Genomic DNA, 19,148 nt, shown 5'->3' with positions numbered 1-19,148 from the left:
GCTCGTTGCCGTCTGTGGGTGTTCTGGGCGGATGCGTGTTCTGCTTGCGGCCCTTCATATTGTTATTTTCTTAGAGTTTGAGTGACGCTCCGTCGCAATTTGGTTGCGGAAGTGAAGCGCTTTCGTTCGTTAGGCCCCGGTCACACATGCACCTTTTTTGGCGGTTCCGCTAATGCGTAACTTACGCCTCCGCCGTGGCCTCGCCTTCATATTGTTATTTTCTGGAAGTTTGAGTGACGCTCCGTCGCAATCTGGTTGCGGAAGTGAAGCGCTTTCGTTCGTTATGCCCCGGTCACACATGCACCTTTTTTGGCGGTTCCGCTAATGCGTAACTTACGCTTCCGTCGTTGCCTCGGCAACGGCGGAGGCGTAAGTAACCATGGTTACGCTTTGGCGGAAAGTTTGGATTTCGCTTCGCCAAAAAAATGCGAGCGGAACCTCCGCTTTCGCAGATCCGCTTTGGCGGAACCTGCGTGGTGATGGCTTTGGAGTTTGGTGTGCTACTTCTGCACTGAGTTCTGGTGTTGTTTGGTTGCCGTTTGGTATTCAGTTTTCATGTTGTTCTTCTTTGCCAATGAACTGTACGTTCTGGAGATCTCGCAAACAATACTGCATCGTTATGAGTGGATAGTTGGTGAGGGAATCCGTCTCCCAACTCATAGGCCCCGATCGCGGATGATCTCCAACTCTCTCCAAGCAATACTTCCACCAGAGTATCTAACACTAGGACTGCAACCAGGGAGTAGTAGAGTACTCTGCCACACCCTCACTGCAACTGCCGGCGTCCACGCAGTCGCTGGGTCGATGTTGGATCATGGAGGAGGCAACGACACCCTGCTATACAACTATAATATATTTTGATATTGATGTAAACTAAACTAATATTCAAATACACCCGTACTGCTACTGGGCGGCAGTGAATGTTCCCCTAATCCACGAGTGTACTTACATGTAAGTACTTGACAGGAGACATTCAGCAGCCTGTCAGCGATCCACGATAGCTCTACTTACAAGCAAGGGTCGCTTCAACTCGGACAAGAACATCTAAAACTTCATAGGTCGTGCTGCATTTGCCTGTCCCCGGGGAAAATTGCAATTACGCGGCCGCGTTTTTCCGCGTTTTTTGCGATTTTTTAAAAGACCGCGTTTTCCGCGATTTTCCCGAGTTTTTTGAACTTTTTTGTTGCACTACACGTACACACGGTGCACTGTTCGGTCAGCAACGTCTCATCGTGGCGGCTTTTTACTCAAATATGACGAGTGATTACACCAGAGACTTGTAACTGATTGATTTCACTACATACTCACTGAAAATTGCCGCAGATCAATATTATTCACCGCATATTTACCGCCAATTCACCGCAAATTATGCCATATTATGCCGCGTTTTCCCCGCGTTTTTTGCGATTTTTTTCCGCAATTTTCCCCGTGGACAGATTTGCATTCCCTCTGCCAAAGCGGAGCGTTGAGCTATAATGATAGTATAATTGAGGAGCACAGTAGTTTACCATGTATGTTTGACTGCTGCATAGTGTGTACGTGTTCCGCAAAAGCGGCTGCGGTAGCTACGCTTTTCCCCTCCGCAAAAGCGGTGCAAGCTTTTCATGTGTGACCGCGGCCTGCACATCGTACAAAACCGCAGACAAACATCATGTTCTTTGAAGTGGACATGGAAACATGACCGCGGCCTTAGTGGAGGCCGAACTGTGAAAAGGAGTAGCCTCAATCAGCATGATCCGAACGCAACGCAGCTCACCAGATCAAGGCCGAAATAAAAATTAAAAACGCGAGCGGCTCAGGATGAATGACTACAATGTCGCGGACATGGACATCCAGTCGATTGACCAGGGCCGGCGCCCTCAACGCGTACAGAACGTCGTCGTTGCATGCGGCGCACATGTTGATACGATGCGACGAGCAGCATGCAGCGCGTAGTAATGCATGCCATGGCTGCATGGCCAGCGCCCTGGGGCCACTAGACGTGCGACCGGATTTCCATGTCCTCGACAGTACATGCATGATGATGATGTGTTGTGTAGAGTGCTGCTGTGGATGCCGCCAGCCTTTTTACGTCCTTTGCCTTTGCCTTGGCTGTAGCTACTGCCTGTAAAAAAACCCGATCTCATTTCCTCTGCCCTGCCTTGCTTCTACTACAGTCTACGATTTATCCCGGCTGTGTACCACGTGACGTGTACGTGGGTGAACAAACAGGCCTGCATGTTGAGTATTGTAGGGTCTACATAATCTTTAGTACAGGCGACATCGCTCACTAGCACTGTTGCATGTGATGACACTTGATTAACAGCTAGTCCGCCTCTAGAGCTCTGCTCTGGCGACACAGACAGTCGGCTTTATTTCGTAGTTGGTATGGGAGCATCATGTGACTTGTCAGCAGAAAGGTGGGCCCGCAATGATTATGTAGACCTAGATATGGATGTACACGAGCAGCACTGTACTTTTGTAGTGTGGAGCAGACAGTAGAATCTGATGTCATGTTGGAAAGTCATGTACATAATCTACGCTTAGATTCTACGCGTAAATCTACATCTTCTGACAGATCAGACAGATGAATGAAGCCACAGAGCTCTGGCCGCTGGAGCGTGCAGCAAACGTGTAGAGAGGATCTTGGACTGCTGCACCGTCCGTGCTTTAGTTGAATGCGGAATCTATTATTTTTTTCTTGCTCGTTGCCGTCTGTGGGTGTTCTGGACGGATGCGTGTTCTGCTTGCGGCCCTTCATATTGTTCTTTTCTGGGAATTTGAGTGACGCTCCGTCGCAATTTGGTTGCAGAAGTGAAGCGCTTTCGTTCGTTACCTGGCCATCGGCAGGTGGCGTTCAGATTTGTGGGACTACCAATCGTCCGGGTCAACGTTACCAGAATAGCGGACGCCGGAGAGGAACCACCCGGCCGTTATCGGGAGCAGGTGCTTCTCCCTGGCTTGAAGTCAGGTAAGCATCTCCCATTCAGTCCCTATGTTTCACTGAAGGTGTGCGCTGAGTTCTAGTAGCACAGCAGCCCTAACCCGTAACGATTTATTGGGAAAGGCTTCTGCTGATGTACAGTACTCCGTGTCGTGTGCTCACAGTTGTCCGCATGGTATTGTATTTTTCGTAGTGAAGCGCAGCAACGGCAATTCAAACGCGAAGGAATTTTTGGCTGCTGCAATATCCACTCACTCTCAATCCGTGTGCTTTACAAGCAGAGAAAATAAGTCGATGAATAATTTCGTCGAATTCCAAAGATGGGACTTCTTCCAATCGGAAACGGTGACCTTTCACCAGAAAAACAAATTTATTTCGAAATTTTTTTGAGCTGAAGGTTTAGTGAAAAAGTTGTCAGCGCTTTCTAGGTTCTGCACAGTGCCATAGCTTAGATGGTTAGTGCTATGCTCATGACAAGCAAAGTCCCAGGTTCCATTCCTGTTGGGGTTTGCATTTTGTTCTCTTTTCAGGGCAGTCCTAATCCCTGACAGATCACTTTGCAGGGGCGCCACCAGGTTCTAAAAAAGTTGTACGACCGAAAGGAGGCGAAAAGAAAGAGGGGGTCTGGGGGACACGTCCCCCTTAAAAATCTTATTATCGGGAGCAGGTTTCGTCACTACAATTGTCGCTTCGCACATCGCAATGTTTGTGACTTGATTGTCTTAGGGGCCTATTATATGTGCAACTCCAGCCCGGGCTGGAGCGAGCGGGCCAGCCCGCCAAGGGTGTTTACATGTGCAAGGCCGAGCTGGTCGCCCGCCCGCAGTGAGTTTATATGCACTGAGCACACGCCAGCCCGTTGTGAGTATGCAGCAAACACACTACGACTGCAGTGTGCTGCCCCGGGCTGAAACGCAGGGCTGCAAGCCATACTCAGGTTATAAACCTAACAACTTTTTTTCTCACACATTGTATTCTTCTGCTGATTTATTTTCATGCTGTGGCACATGTTTGGTGTGTTGTATCACCTCGTTTCTTTTCCCTGTTTTTCACATTTTTAGCTGTCCATATCAAAGTATTTTGCAAGTAGTTCCCCTTCCGTTTTAATGTAAATCCTGCATGTCGACAAATACACAGTGCTCACTGCACGTCCTTCTTGTTGCTGTACAAAAAGCTTCATAGATTTTCAAGACAATATCGGGAATCCTCTTTATAACTTCCCTCAAAAGGTAAAAGTACCTATTTTGTAGTATCAACGCAGTGTCGACACCATAATAATACAACTCTGGCCCGGGCTGGTCTGTTTATATGTGCTTTTTCTGGCCCGCCTAGCCGGGATCCCGGGTGCCTCGAGGCGGGATCCCGCCTCGCCGGGCCAGCCCGCTTGCCATGTAAACGCACCACAGGTTTTGTGTGGATTTGTGGACAACCCCGAGATCCCGTTGCAGGCGGGCTGGCCCGCCTGTCGACCAGCCCGGGCTGGAGCTGCACATATAATCACCCCCTTAGTCAGGCTGGCGGAATCACTGTTTTCTGTGTTCGAACATTGGTATGACCCTTCCCTCGCAATTGTTACGAAGGCCGTTGTGATTTTGGAGCTCTCTTCCGCACCAAACAAGTTCTTCGCGTTTCGCACTATTTCGCCCAGAGTGTGTATATTGTTTCTGGAGTTCATACCGGCCCACATTCCCACGCGAACCGTGAATATTTTTTCAAAAAAAGGCGCAGGGATACGAATCCTGGTATATCTCTTGAATTTGGCATGCTGAAGTTGACGATGGCAAGAACAAAGTGTTCTCAAATTCCTGAAATGCGCTACATGTGGCGCATGTTGCTGCGAAGGTGGCATGCCTGAAAACACCAACAAAACCAGCGAAGCGCTTGTCAAGGAAAGGAGGTGCGGAACTGCTCACCCTATCTCGCTGGTGGTCGTTACGGTGTACTTCAAAAATGCTAGTTTGCCGTCATCGCCTGCCACCTGGAGGCATCGATTGCTTGAAAACGAAGTTTCATGACCTAAATTTGAACTCGCTTCTTGTTCACCGTTTTGTTGAGTACTGAAGGGTCTGCCTCAAATTCTGGTGAAGACGTCGACCCCAGCCGCAAGTGCAGCAAAGCGGGAGGCCACAAACTTCTAGCTGATTTCTTCACTTCGAGTGGACAAAATCGCTCTAGAAAGTGACAATTGTAATGACGCGGAGAAAGTAAAAACGCAGCATATTGAGTTGCTCTTGTTCATTCAAGCCCTCTCGTTGTGTATCTGTGTGTGTGTGTGTGTGTGTGTGTGTGTGTGTGTGTGTGTGTGTGTGTGTGTGTGTGTGTGTGTGTGTGTGTGTGTGTGTGTGTGTAAAGAAAACTGGTCAAATATTCAAATAGGGCTTTCAACTCAAGGTTCATATCGTGAAGCAACTTGGTAGGATGTGTATGCGTGCAAAGTGTATGGAAGGAATGCATGCAGGGAGATAGTTCGTGTTTCAGTAACACGTTATGTGTGCCAACAATTGGAGAAAAAGAAAGAAGAAGAAAAAATCGATAAGCTAGCACCATAGCATAATACAACTACTCCGTAGAATATACCTGACCTGTCAGTGTGTGTTCAGGAATGAGCCCCATGTTATGTATGGAAAAAATTGAAAAAAATTAACCCTTTAAGAGCCACAGGAAAAGTTCAAAATTCTGCATTTTTTCGTGTTCCTTTGATCATAGCTTCAGTTCTACTCACTCAATCCTCACAATCTAGGGCTTCCTGGAAAGGTCTCCGCGAGAGGAAGAGAATGAGGTCGATCATGATAGCCAGCACACCGTCTATCCAGCGCTAGATCGCAGCGACAGTACGAAAAATGCCCCAAATGCGTCCAATTGCGTCCCGCTCCAGATATTTCATTTTACTCGATCGTGGAGTTCCAATTTTTTCGCTGTGTACTCTCGACAATGTCAACAGTAAAACCCGTGCAAATTCGAGTAAACCAGTGTGACGAAAAGTCTCAAAATTCTCAATACTAAAGTCGCACTGCGCGCTTTTGAAATTGCAGCGATCGCGGCTCAACTTACGAGTGATTTATCTCAGGAACCGTTGCTTGCAGCGCTTCGCGGATTGTTTCTCCCGACAGGTAAGAGTTTTCTCTTCGCCCTGGATATTTTGATCACTGAATTTGAGCGAGATGGGACTAAGTTACGATCTTTTGAAGTTTTGCATTTGAATGCGTCGTTTACGATGCATTCAAGTATGGGGCGGCTCTTAAAGGGTTAAAATACAACCAGCGTACACCACTACTCGATTCAGAATCTGGGGAATCCAGAAAATTAATGATTGGTTTACAAATGAGTGGGCTGGAAATACCAGCCCCCTCGCTACGCTTTGCTTTCACCTAGGTCATGATGCGTGTTACTTCAATTTCTGCTATTTCTATAAAACTGATAGAAACATCTTTTCAATATAATTATCGCATACATGTTTTTTTGAAACTCGGATGTTGAGCCGATAATAAATATACATTTAGAAAGGAAAAGGATACATGGATACGAGTTCAGAGTAACTGTACACCACTGCAACTAGATACTATAGTAACTAGACAATATTGAATCTAGTTACTATAGTAACTAGATTCAATCTTGTCTAGTTACTATAGTAACTAGATACTATTGAATCTAGTTACTATAGTAACTAGATTCCATAGTAACTAGATAATATAGTAACTATATAATTATTATCATACAGTCAGAAAGTTAAACAAACCAGGAACAATCGACATTCTTCGTTCCCGTGGGACTGTGGCCTGTGCTCGTTTTCGTTGCGCTTACCTTCCCCTCTTTGGTCTCTCCTTAAATTAATCTTGAACCTTCAGAGTTAGAAGGCTGTTGGTTTGCGCTACGGAGATGTTTTGAAGCTAGGTGTCAGGTCATCGAGGGTCTCAGTACTCTGCCGGTTTTCTGCCTAGTTGTTGCACTTTCTGACAGTAAATATAGTATCTAGTTACAGCCCTAGTTAAAGACAAAACATAGCGAGGTCTCTGGACTGTCATTAGTGCCAGTACTGTATCCATGCCTGCTCTCTCATTTATAAAACTGAGAACATAAATTTTGCTGGCCCATTGCAACATGAACATGAAACATGTAGTGATTAAGGCAGAGATTTCCCCACTGTCCGTAGGATTTCTGATTATCAGACAGAATAACGTGTTTGTAAGATCCGATTAGCATAAATCACCGCTTAACGTGTAAAAGTGTCTGGAGGTGCTGGTAGTCGACAATGTGTGGATGTGTCTGTACATGGTAGTTTATGACAGTGTTGCTGTGTTTGTGTGTTGCTGTGTTTGTGTGTTGCTGTGTTTGTGTGTTGCTGTGTTTGTGTGTTGCTGTGTTTGTGTGTTGCTCTGTTTGTGTGTTGCTGTGTTTGTGTGTTGCTGTGTTGGTGTGTTGCTGTGTTTGTGTGTTGCTGTGTTTGTGTGTTGCTGTGTTTGTGTGTTGCTGTGTTTCAGGTATCCGTGTGGTGACAACACTGGTGAAGGCTATTGTTACCAATGGGGCTAGAGTCCAGCAAGAATGAGAGCTCTGGTGCTGGTAAGTGAAGTGATTGCTTTAGGTTATGGAGGAACAAACGTGTGGGACTTGATTTCAACGGTCATTTCAAGGGTCATTGCATGGTCCACTGCTTGTAATGGCTCTCGTTTTGAGCAATACGGGCATATTCATTCGAACGGCTCTCTGTGAGATGCAGTGGAACTCGGATAAGAGGTACTGCCTCGGGAGTGGAAAAGCGAACTTAGTAGAGAGGTTTTGCAGAACAAACGTTCGCATGGATTTTCACGTCTGGGCTTGCGAATATATGTGCGAATGTTCGCGTGAAGTTTTTGTTTTCCATGATTTTCGCTCCAAGAAAGTACGAGTGCACTCGTGCTTGTTTGAGAAGTCGTCTTCGGTAGATCTACAGAGCTTCATCCGACTGAGAAAATAATTTGCCGCGAGTGGCTGCACTCTTAGACAAGAGCCTTTTGACTATGTTGTCGATAGCCGGAGACCCACAGACAACCATGTTGGCCTGTGCCACAATCCGGCGCATCAACATCTACAAATCCAGAAAAGCATCGCCGACTCTGAGAAAATGAGAAGACAGGAGATCGGACGTGGTTACGGAGATGAAACAACATGGTTTGCCATATTGTCAAACTAGCACTAGCGACCAAGCCAAGAGTAGATCTTCTGGATTGTGAAAGATGAAGCACAAAACATTGCATGAGGGTGGTTCGCCTTTGCACTGCACTGGTCCGTGAACAGCGAAAACTACTGCAAAAGTTTGTTTTACGTTTCCTTCGACTTTCCCTTTCCAAACGGCGATTGTTCGCTTTTAGTGATATCAAACAAAAATAGGCGCAAACGGTTATGCAAAACGTCTCTAGTATCTGAAGTACTTCTTATGCAAAGTTGACTCTTCCTAGACCCTGCAAAATGTACGTGGTTAGTGACACCAAACCAGGCTTCCTTCACTGCAAACAGCCTTCTCAGCACTGTCAACATGCTAGAATACCTGTCGTGCAAACCTGTCAAGTGGAACTGTGTTTGAAAAACAACAAAAAAGTACTTAGTACACTCTGTCTGCACCTGCTGAAAAGTCCTTCATAATACTAGTTGTAAATCCTATCATGGTACGTCGTTTCCCAAACACATTTGTATATGCGCTTGCACGTCTTACCCGGGTATGGTCTGAGTGAGTTCCACTGTAATTCTAGAAATGTAATGCAAAAGCCATGAGGCCACAACGTTTGTATGCAACTTTGGCAAGCCATGCATGCAACGTTATACAGCGCGTTGGCAAACGTGGCTTTCTCCGACCTCGTGACTGACGTGAAAACACAGCAAATGCATCCGCAGTATGTAGGAGTGTAGCATTGCAGGAGAGTGAGGGAGAAACCCTGCACATGATAACTTGTATTTCTACCATAGTTGACTGACAGAGAGTCTAATACCGTATTTCCCCGTAAGTTAGTACGTACTAACTTTCGAACTTAGGAACCACATGAGTACTAACTTTCGGGGGTGGTACTATCTTTCGGGGAGTACTTTTTTACCGGGGGTAAATGACACGCAGTGGGAAGCCTGCGCAACTCTAGTGTCCGTGCATATGATCAAGAGTACACATGTACTCTTGATATGATGTATGTACTGTACGGTGTCTGTACATGTAGGACGGGTACGAACTTACTATCTTTCGGGGGGAACTGTCTTTCGGGGTGATAACCTCGGCAGTGGAAAGTGTATTTTTATAGGGGGGTACTAGGTCATTGGGGAGAACTTACTTACGGGGAAATACGGCAGTCCAGCAGCCAGGCTCCATAAATATTCACGCCCGTTCCCACTTCGAGCACACAACAAATGGACACCTAAAACCTGACCATGACACCTAGTGCTCCCTATAAATCACATTATTTCCTTTAGATTCAGGATGCAAGGGCGTAAAATACGGAAGAAATTGTTTCACATCTGTAACCATAGCAACGGCATAGTCACAGCATAGTAACTGTTACTACATTGGAGACAATTAAGGATGTTAAAAAAAAATTATCTATACCACCGGGTTCGGACAAAATGCCTTTCAAACATACAGAAAGGTGCAGTGCAAATAGGAAAGAGGGAAGAAACCATTCTTCTGTATACATGCACATGTACTATGCTACATAATCATTGATTTGTATTACACAAAATGCATGGCATGCCGCCTAGGTTGATAATTAGGACAACAACAAAGGATTGGAGTGAAATCCTACATAATGAACATGACTGATATGATGTACAATGTCCGTCAAGATATCCAAAACCAAAGAGTAAGCATATGAAGCACACATGAACAGAAACTGAAAGAGCTGAAGAAAGACGTGAGGTCTAGACAAGGGATCCGCTGCATTGCAGTGGCGTCTTGGCCTTACGCGATCTTGATGGTCACAAATACACTCTTTCCAGGCGTCAAGCGGCGTCAAGCGACTTGCAAACTTATCCCTTGCTCATTCAGCAGCGAGGAAGGCAACCAACCACACCTTGTTCTTGCCCTATGACAGATTTTTTGCACCATATGCCATTGTGGCGCACGGTGATACCAATCATGAATGGCAGCAAATTCATCATTAATCAGTTGCCTACTGGGTCGGTCCGTTGCCGAGAACGTCACCTTTGGGGACTGTGGAATGACCCGCGACACCGGCAACGTTAACATGATAATGCTCATCTTCAACAAAAACAAAACAAAAATCAGTGCTATGATAAACTACCTCCAGTCACCAGAAACAAATACAGTGCATTACGCATATGTACAGAGATTGCACTAGTACATGAGTGTATACCAATCGTAGAGTAACAAAACAAGAAAGATGGAAGTTATCGGGTCTATACCATCAGAGTTGGCAGCTATATGTACAGTCAACTTCGTTTATAACGACACTCGGCGGGGCATCAAAACGGTGTCCTTTTTCGCGAAGTGTTGTTATACCCGAAGTCTCATTATATGTATTACAGTGGGATGGGACTTTGCTCTGGGCATGGAAATTCTGTCGTTATTTGCGAATTGTCGTTATGTCCGCAGTCGTTATTAGCCAAGTTGACTGTATAGGATTCTCCTGATGTGCAGAATGACGCTGGGAGTGTGGTTGATATCCACTGTTGGTTTACTGTCGTCAGTGTCAACCGCAGTACCTTCACTATTTCATGTCTAATACCTTTTATGGTCCGCACGACTTGGACCACAACACCATAGATATCCACACGAAATGGTAATAAATCAAAGAGGCCTTCTTCATTGCAGTTGGCGCAATATATTAACGGGATCGCGTCTTCAGCGTTTCCGGCCTCCTAACTGTTATAATTATTATAGCTGGCCAGCCTGCTGTTTATTGGCAGACAAGAATTGCGATGCTTCTTCCAATAAGCAGTTTATTGAGGTCTGTCCATGACATATTCAGCATTGCTGTGCGTGGAAGGAAAGGTGCAACTTTAGACTGCTGCTGGCCATAGCCAGCAAACTGCAACCGTGATCTGGGCTTCAGCTGTCACAGGTACATTGACAGAGAGATAGCCGCATACTGCACATACTGCAAACTACTGACTTCATGCCATTGCCTCATGGATCAGAAGTCACCACACTGAAAGAAGAACAGCAGAGGAAAACAGAGCTGATGCAGTCAGCAACAAATTTGCTCCTTCATTTCATTCGACGAATTTGATAGTCGTGCGATGCAAGACAAAAGTCAGAGAGCAGGAGACCTATTTATTTAATGGGCAAGCACCGGTGCTTTGATGCCCATAATAATTTGATGCTCAGAATTTCACCACAATCATACACGTATACTGACATATCTACACGATGCGACCTAGTACTCCACAAATTCAGAACAAAACTAGTACTTGGTCCGGCTCATCGCAATTGTCGCTTATCTCCCACGCACTTTTTGACAGGTAAAACTCAGTCCAATCACGATATCTAACTTACTTTTGCTTGGGAGGTTGTGATGGCAAGATCAAGTGAGGCACCAAAGAAAAAATGATCGCGACTAGCGCTTTGAATCGCGATGTGTTCGACTTTTTTGGGAAGTGGAAATCTGGCCATTCACTGTCTGTGTTGCCAAAAAAGCCAAGCGCAGCGACCCGAAGACCGGAACTGTAGCAGGGGCAACTGACATCCTGGAGAGCGTGACAGGCACGCGTGCACGGCAGAGGAGTATGAGCGTTATGCTGAAGAAGAAAGGTGTTTTCGATGCGATGCGCGCATGCGAGGGAAGTTTTGGTTGTTCCTTTTGTTCCTTCGTGGACCTGGCAGCAGCATTACAAGAGTCGTCGTCAGCGTATCCAGTGGAGCGTATGACAGCTGTCAGGAGAGGCCTGTATGCCTCATTCGAAGGCTTTGTTGAAACACACTGTGGTGACACAGAGGTCACACTGCCCACGGTTCCTTCAAGCACCGAAGTGACAGACACAACTGTTCCTTTTCCATTGCTGCTATACGACACTCGACAGGCTGACAAAGCAAGAGATACTCTACCAGTCTACGCCAGCAGCTAGACATCAGCAATTAATGTCAGCTCATGTAACGCGGCAGCTCGAACCTGTAGGAGTGTGAGTGCAAGAGCGCTCCTTGGCTGATTCATTTCGTGCATTTTGCTTACCTTGCTTCCCTTCTAAGACTCGCTTCACCTGATTCCAGGGCTGAATTTTGTTTCTTGTGGCGGAGAGTATTCATGTATCATGCTTCCTCACTATGCCTATTGAAAAATTCACAGAGCGGCAACAAAACTCCTGTTCTTAGTGGTGATAGATAAGCGACAATTGCGATGAGCCGGACCGAGTACTTCAGCTGGTGAAATATTCCACCTCTGTCCCCTAAACTCAAATGCCCCTGTAACACTGATAAAGGTTTGGTAGATGCTCACTCAGAGTGGTGTTTGAAAAGTACCGAAACCAGTCGTGACGAATTAGAGCATGCTCAATTGTCTCTTCTCATAAAATGACAATACTGCCTGTACGTGTTTTTTTCAGGTGTATTTGTGGGGCACATAGGTATCACTCTAATTTCTCATGCATCCGAAAGATAAGGCTTTGGTCCATCACGCCACAAAGCGGTTTTAGTGTCTGCGTTGAGTAAGCGCCTTACCTGGTGTGAAATTGGTGACCATAATCCTCGCTTCAGCAATTACAAAAATGAAACATTCATCCCAGATGGCTGCTCACGAACTGCAAGCTCCAAAATAATTTTCCAGGTTACGGGCATAGGTGTCAACATTACTCCATCTCTTCAGTGGAGGAAAGGTCTCCTGACGACACTAGAAGGGCTATTAGCAGCAACTTTCTTTGAAGTATTCGCCATTTGGAGATAGAGAAAATCAACTGAAAACAAGCCCATGCGGCGCCTTGGAGGCTACGATTCCCACAAGAAAATGAAAAACGGTCTCTGAACTGAAGCCGTGAAGGGCCTTGGCGCACGGATTGCCTGCGGATGTTACGAACTATGGACTTGACTGCTCTGCATGGTAGCAGGAGTATATAACCTTCCAGGTTAACTAGTTATAATCTTGGTGCCTAAAAATGCATGGCCTAGGCCACCTACTAGCAAGAGTACATAACCCTCTTGGGGTTATGTACTCTTGCTAGTACTGCTACTAGTAGTAGTAGTACCTGGCTGGCTAGGGCTAGGCCCTTTGACACCGATATCTCATAATGGGGAAATCCCACCATGCGGCGCCGCCGAGAGTCGCAAAACTACTACCCCCCCCCCCCACCCACACACACAGTGCGCTTGAGGTGAAAGAAGCAATGGCCGGGTTGGACGAAAAAAGTCTGTTTTACTAGTCAATGCATTCACTTGTGAAGGCAACGAACAGTGCAGTCGATGCCCGGGAATCCTTCTCTTCAACTTGGCATCGTCAAAAAGTTGTGCGGAAGAAGTCGGAACGAAAGTCAATTTATAGAGGTATTTTCAGGGCCTGGCTGCTGGACTATAAATGTCTCGACACTCTTAACTGTGCTTTGCGGTGTTGCAATAAATAGACTGTGCGCTCATGTGCACGTGTACTGGTTTCCTGTGTTCATGTCTGGAGTAGTCTGGCTGTCATGTTCATTGGCGGGCTGTGTGGTCACACGCTTTGCCATCTTAGTGCAAGACAAAGCTGTCTGAACTATCCACGTGGAAATAAAAGTTTAATTAAAATTATCTACATGATTGTATGAAAGGTATGAATGCCGCAGACATCACCACGCAACATGAAAATTTGCTTACACAGATCAGGCTTGTGCATACGAATACAAAAAGCTTCAAGGACCTTCAACTACATGAGATAACGGGCATGACACAGTACAGAGAAATGGGAATAGCCACACACACTCGAATAATCGGTACGAGATAACAAATGCTAGTACACAGCTGACTTCTTACGAACTTCACCCTCATCAGCTCCATCACCTTCCCTGCCACTTGACTCCTCATCGTCCGTTTTATCGCCATCACCACCAGCCGTCTCATTGCCATCCGCCTCTTCTTTATTGTCCTCATCATCATCCGCCCCCTCATCATCCGCTTCGTCATTATCCGCCTCGTCATTATCTGCCTCGTCATCATCCGCCGCATCATCAACCAACTCATCTTCACCGCCAGTCAGTCTCATACCATCCTTGCTCTCCTTGCTACGCCTTCCCGGTGCCTCTAGCTCATCAGCGTTTCCCATTTGTGTTTCGTTTTGCTTCTGGCTTCTGTTTTCCTGCACTGCTTTGTGTGGGCCTTGGCCATTCCTGAAATATATCTCCGTTTAGTAATTTGCAGTCGACCTCTGCTGTCTGCTACAGCGTGCTGCGGTGCCCGCACAACGGGACACTGTGTCAAAGAAGTGGGTTCAATTTCTGTGATTGACAGCACTGTAGTTGTTGCCGACTATGTATTTGTATTTATTTATGTATTTATATCATTATCTCATGGCACATCATGATGACAGCCAGTAAAATTGAGACAAGGGTGAAAGCCAACCACAGCGGTAAAACAGATAAAATAATACAAATAAAAGGCAAAGAAGTCAAAGGAGGAGACAAACCAGCAGGATGTCATGCAAATACATGAAACCTATAATTAAGAAGAGATTTTAGCAACAAAATTATCCATCGGCGTGCTGGTCTTGGGCTGCGTTGGTAATGTTGCCCAAAACACATAGCCAGCAAAGATCGGGGATCTAGTGAATAGGGACTAGACCCTAGGTGTTGCTTGGCAGGTGTGACAAAGATAGCGGTGGAGTCGGCGAGACGGTATTCAGCAGAGAGGGTGTTCCAGTGTGCAACTGCGCTGTATGTGAGCGAGTGAAAGCCAGAGTGTCTATGGGCTGTTATGTTCTCATGCACACCACTGCTACTAGACAACAGGAACTAGTTTGGTGACAAGATAATTGAAACTAATTATTTACATTCTCAAGTGAGGAAGAAGAGCAAGGAGAAGAACACATGAATCCAGAATATGGATGCGTGCATGCGTGCAATAGAGACATGACGTAATCACGTGAAGCAAGGCGTATAACGTAACAATACGCGCTATACGGGTGATAACAACTTGAAGTACATTCGCAATACATGAGTAGCTAGCATGGTACATCACGTTCCTTCTGAGATAGAAATATAACAATTACATTTACATACATGTATCTCACGCCCCTTCTGAGATGACAACAAGGCATCTAATACCAACTAGAAAGGACGGCAAAGAAGATATGGATAACTGAATACAAACATAGCTGAGCTCAACAAGACAGAAAGACGCCAGGCAGCTAATCATGAGTTTGGTCACGAGTGTTCGAAATATTCAGCCTAGACGGGGGTTGGCGGCTTCGCTGACTGCGCCGGACTGGCGGGGCAGGCTGAGTGATGAGGGGGGGGGGGGGGGGGGTAGCAGGCATCGGCTGTGCAGGTGCTACGGGCAAGACAACAGGACGAAGAAAGCGGCGGTTTCGCCAGTATATTCGGCCACTGGGAAGCTTGACTATGTAGTCGCGGTGGCTCCCAATGGCGACAATGGTACTGAGGGCGTTCCACAACTTGCTGCGGGGATCTTGTAGATCCACAGGGCAACCAAGGTGGAGGGCAGGCAGAGAACGGCCAGACTAGTTGTAGTGCTGACTGGCTGCTTGAGACTGGTCAGAGGCACGACTGTCGATTTCGTCAACGGTTTCTTGCCACGCTGGGGCAAAACGGGTCCGGTGGGCAAGCACGAATGACGACAGGGGGCGGGTAAACAGGTCCTGCGCTGGGCTCTGACCGGAGCTATGGGGAGTGTTACGCCATTCCAATAAGCCACGACGGAAGGCGTCGACATTTATGTCTCCGTTGGTGGTGGTCTTGGACACGAGAGATTTGATGGCCTTGACCGCCGCCTCCGCATGGCCATTCGATTGTGGGTAATGCGGAGTGGATCTGATGTGGCGGACTTGCCAACGCTGACAGAAGGGGGAGAAACGCTGCGCTGTGAACTGCGGACCACCATCAGTCGTCAGGACAGCTGGGACACCGAGATCCGCGGACCAGCCTAGGAACACACGGACTACGTCAGCGGAGGTGGCGGTGCGTCCTATCTTGGCAACACAGGGCCAGCCGGTCTTGCGGTCCACGTATACCAGGAACTGGTAGCCTTGGCATTCGAACAGATCCGCGCTGGTGCTCTCAAACGGGAGGGCAGGACAACGATCGTCAGTTGCCAGCAGAGGCTCCTTCACCTGGGAAGGTGCGTGGTGACGGCATTCAGCGCAGCTGCGAACGATGTTGTCAATGTCGTTGGACAGCTGGGGCCAATACACCACCTGGCGAGCACGAGCCTTGGTACGGTTGAGACCTTGATGAGCAGCATGCAAGTCGTCAAGCACACTACGCCTGAGGGAACACGGGACCACAATGCGAGAACCTTTCAGTACCAGGTCCTGATCGACTGTAAGATGATGACAGACTGTCCAATACGGCTGGGCAGCAGGACATAAGTCGTGTTTGTCGTCGGGAAATCCATTCCGGACGGTGGTGAGGAGTGCCTGATAATCCGAGTCAGCTCGAGCGGCTTCTTGCAATTCAGCAAACCGGAGATTGGCAATCTGGCCTTCGGTGTCTTTCCGAATGCAAGCGCGTATGACAGGAGTACGAAGGGCTGGGTGCTCACCGAGCTCATCGTCAGGGGTGGGATCATCCACCGGATTCCGGGACAGCGCGTCGGTGAAAGCGTTGTCAGTACCCTTACGCCAAGTGGCATGCAGCTGGTACGGATGAAGCTTCATGACCAGGCGTTGGAGCCGGGGATTCTCAATCTGATCGAGCGAGTACGAGTTGATGATTGGTATGAGGGGCCGGTGGTCGGTGACAAGCTCGAACAATGTACCGGGAAGGTAGAGAGAACATTTCTTCACCGCCCAGACGACAGCTAGGAGCTCCAGTTCGATGACAGCATACCGGGATTCTGGATCCGACAGAAATCGACTGCCACACTGGAGAATGCGCCACTTGCCATCTTGCAACTGCCACAGAACGTAGCCAAGGCCATGCAAAGCAGATGCATCGGTCTCTAGGCGGAGTGGCTGGTCACGTTGGAAGAATGACAGCATTGATGGTGACAACAGCTCAGCTTTGGCAGCGTTGACTGGGTCTGTGTGAACTGAGTCCCATACTAACTCGTTGGACGTCTTGAGCAATGGGCGCAACGGGGCGGCGTGCTCAGACAGGTGCGGGGTGAACTCACCACACTGGTTGATAAGACCCATAAACGATCGGAGATCAGTGCGGTTGCTGGGAGCTGGAAACTGGCTGATAGCTTTGACCTTGGCATCATCGACGGTCCAGCCGTCAGCACTGATGCGGTTACCACAGAACTCCACGGCTCGCATGCCGAACACAAACGTCTTGGCGCTCAGAGTAATGCCATTCTCCCGGGTGCAGAGCAGGACATCCAGGACGTGAGATCGGTGGGTGGGCAGGTCATTATCGTAGACGAGGCAGTCATCAACGACCTTCTGGAACTGGGAGATACGAGCGAACGCGGCGTCTGTGCTGCGATTAAACTCGTCTCCGGCAGAGACAAATCCTTGGGGGTTGCGTAGGTACCTGTACCGACCCCAATGTGTCATGAACGTGGTCAACGGATGGGAGGCCTTGCTCAGAGTAACTTGCCAATAGCCGTGGCGGGCGTCTAGCTTGGTGAAATACCTTGCGTTGCCTATGCTGGATACAGCGTCACGAGGGCTTGGTGTGGGGTGAGCAGGGCGTTCGACTTGGTCGTTGAGCTTTTTGAAATCAACGGTGAGTCTCTTCTCGTTTGTCCCCTTCTTGTCCACAATGACAATTGGGTGACACCACGCACTGGGTTCGGTGACCTCCTCGTTGATGGCATCCCGGACCATGTCATCCAGCTGAGACTTCACTTGGTCACGGTACGCATGCGGGATCTGGCGGGCATGATATGCAGCGACAGGCTTAGCATCAGCTCGCACTCTAATTTCCATAGGTCCACCAAGCATCGGCTTCAACAAAGAGTCATCAAAGACGTCAGCGAATTCAGCTAGGAGTTCGGCTCTCATCGTCTCTGAGTTGGTGGCTTTGGACACAACCTTGTCCGCAGGTGCACTGAGAACGACCGGTGGGACTACTTGTTGGACTGCTGCGATTTGCTTCGGCCAGCCGGACGGCAAGTATCCCAGGACGTGCAAGGATGAACGAGATAGGAGGGCATCAGTCAAACCATCATAGACATAAATGGTGGACGTGTGCTGGTTTGATCCACAACTGAGAGTCGCCGAAATCTTGCCAACAGGGGTGACACTGGCGCCATCTCCGGTACGAACATCGTCGATGTCGTCAAGCAGGTTCTCGACAAATCCGCCTAACTGGTCAAGGTGTTGAGTGCCGATGGCATCAACGTTGCTACCAGTATCCGGGAGCCAACTTAGAGCAACGGGCTCTGGCTCGGTCACAAGCTGGGTAGCAACGGAAACTGTTGCGTCGTCCAACAGAGATGCTCGGTTGAGTCGCAAGTGAGCGATCTTGGACGACTTGTCCGGCTTCTTGGCAGGCCTGCGGCACATTGCCCGGAAGTGAACCATTCCATTACAGTTGAGGCACACTTTGTTGATCGCTGGACACGGCGATTTCGTGTGCGCTGTGCGTCCGCAGTTACGGCACTTATCACGAGCAGAAGTGTGCTTCGCCTCAACTGGGGGCTGTGAAGCTGACTTCGCGCGCTGATAAGACGACTTCCAGGCAGCATTGACTTGGCCAGCGGTAGGGATGTGGTGGCTGGTCTGTGTGGCTGCCTCTTCTGCACGACACACCTTGACTGTCGCCTCCAATGTCAGGTCGGAGGTGGACAATAGTTTGTGACGGGTGGTATCGTCCAGGATACCGATCACAATGCGGACTCGCATCATGTCCGCGCGGACCCGTGCGAGATTTGTCTTGCACGTAGAATAGGCACGTGCCGAACAAGCAGAACAGAGCTCGTGTTCCACAAAATCACATGTGTTAAACAACTCCTTCAGGGAAGTATGGAACCCGTCAAACAATTCCCCTTTCTGTTGTGTGCGCTTATAAAATTCAATACGGTCAAGTGTTGGGTATCTTTGTCGGCGAAGAAACTGCTTGAGCGCCTCCAAGACGTCACACGCATCAGGATTGGTCGCGATGACAATGGTGCCCTCCCTGATAAAACGTCTGAGGTCTTCATCAAGGCACTGACGGATGGCAGATA

General features: G+C 48.0%; 1 protein-coding gene across 1 annotated transcript in view; it reads left to right on the top strand.

The window, feature by feature from the left end:
- The first annotated feature begins 2,687 nt into the window (after positions 1 to 2,687).
- Positions 2,688 to 19,148, top strand: part of LOC135827053 (serine/threonine-protein phosphatase 6 regulatory ankyrin repeat subunit C-like) — a 141,440-nt gene continuing 124,979 nt past the window's right edge. The window contains exons 1-2 of the mRNA XM_065339575.1: positions 2,688 to 2,950; positions 7,402 to 7,483. Coding sequence (XP_065195647.1) covers positions 7,444 to 7,483 — 40 coding nt within the window. The 5' untranslated portion in view covers positions 2,688 to 2,950; positions 7,402 to 7,443. The remainder of the gene's footprint in view (positions 2,951 to 7,401; positions 7,484 to 19,148) is intronic.

The sequence above is a fragment of the Sycon ciliatum genome, chromosome 11 (assembly GCF_964019385.1).
Source record: "Sycon ciliatum chromosome 11, ocSycCili1.1, whole genome shotgun sequence".
Lineage (NCBI taxonomy): Eukaryota > Metazoa > Porifera > Calcarea > Leucosolenida > Sycettidae > Sycon > Sycon ciliatum.
This window is presented reverse-complemented; position numbering and strand designations above follow the sequence as displayed.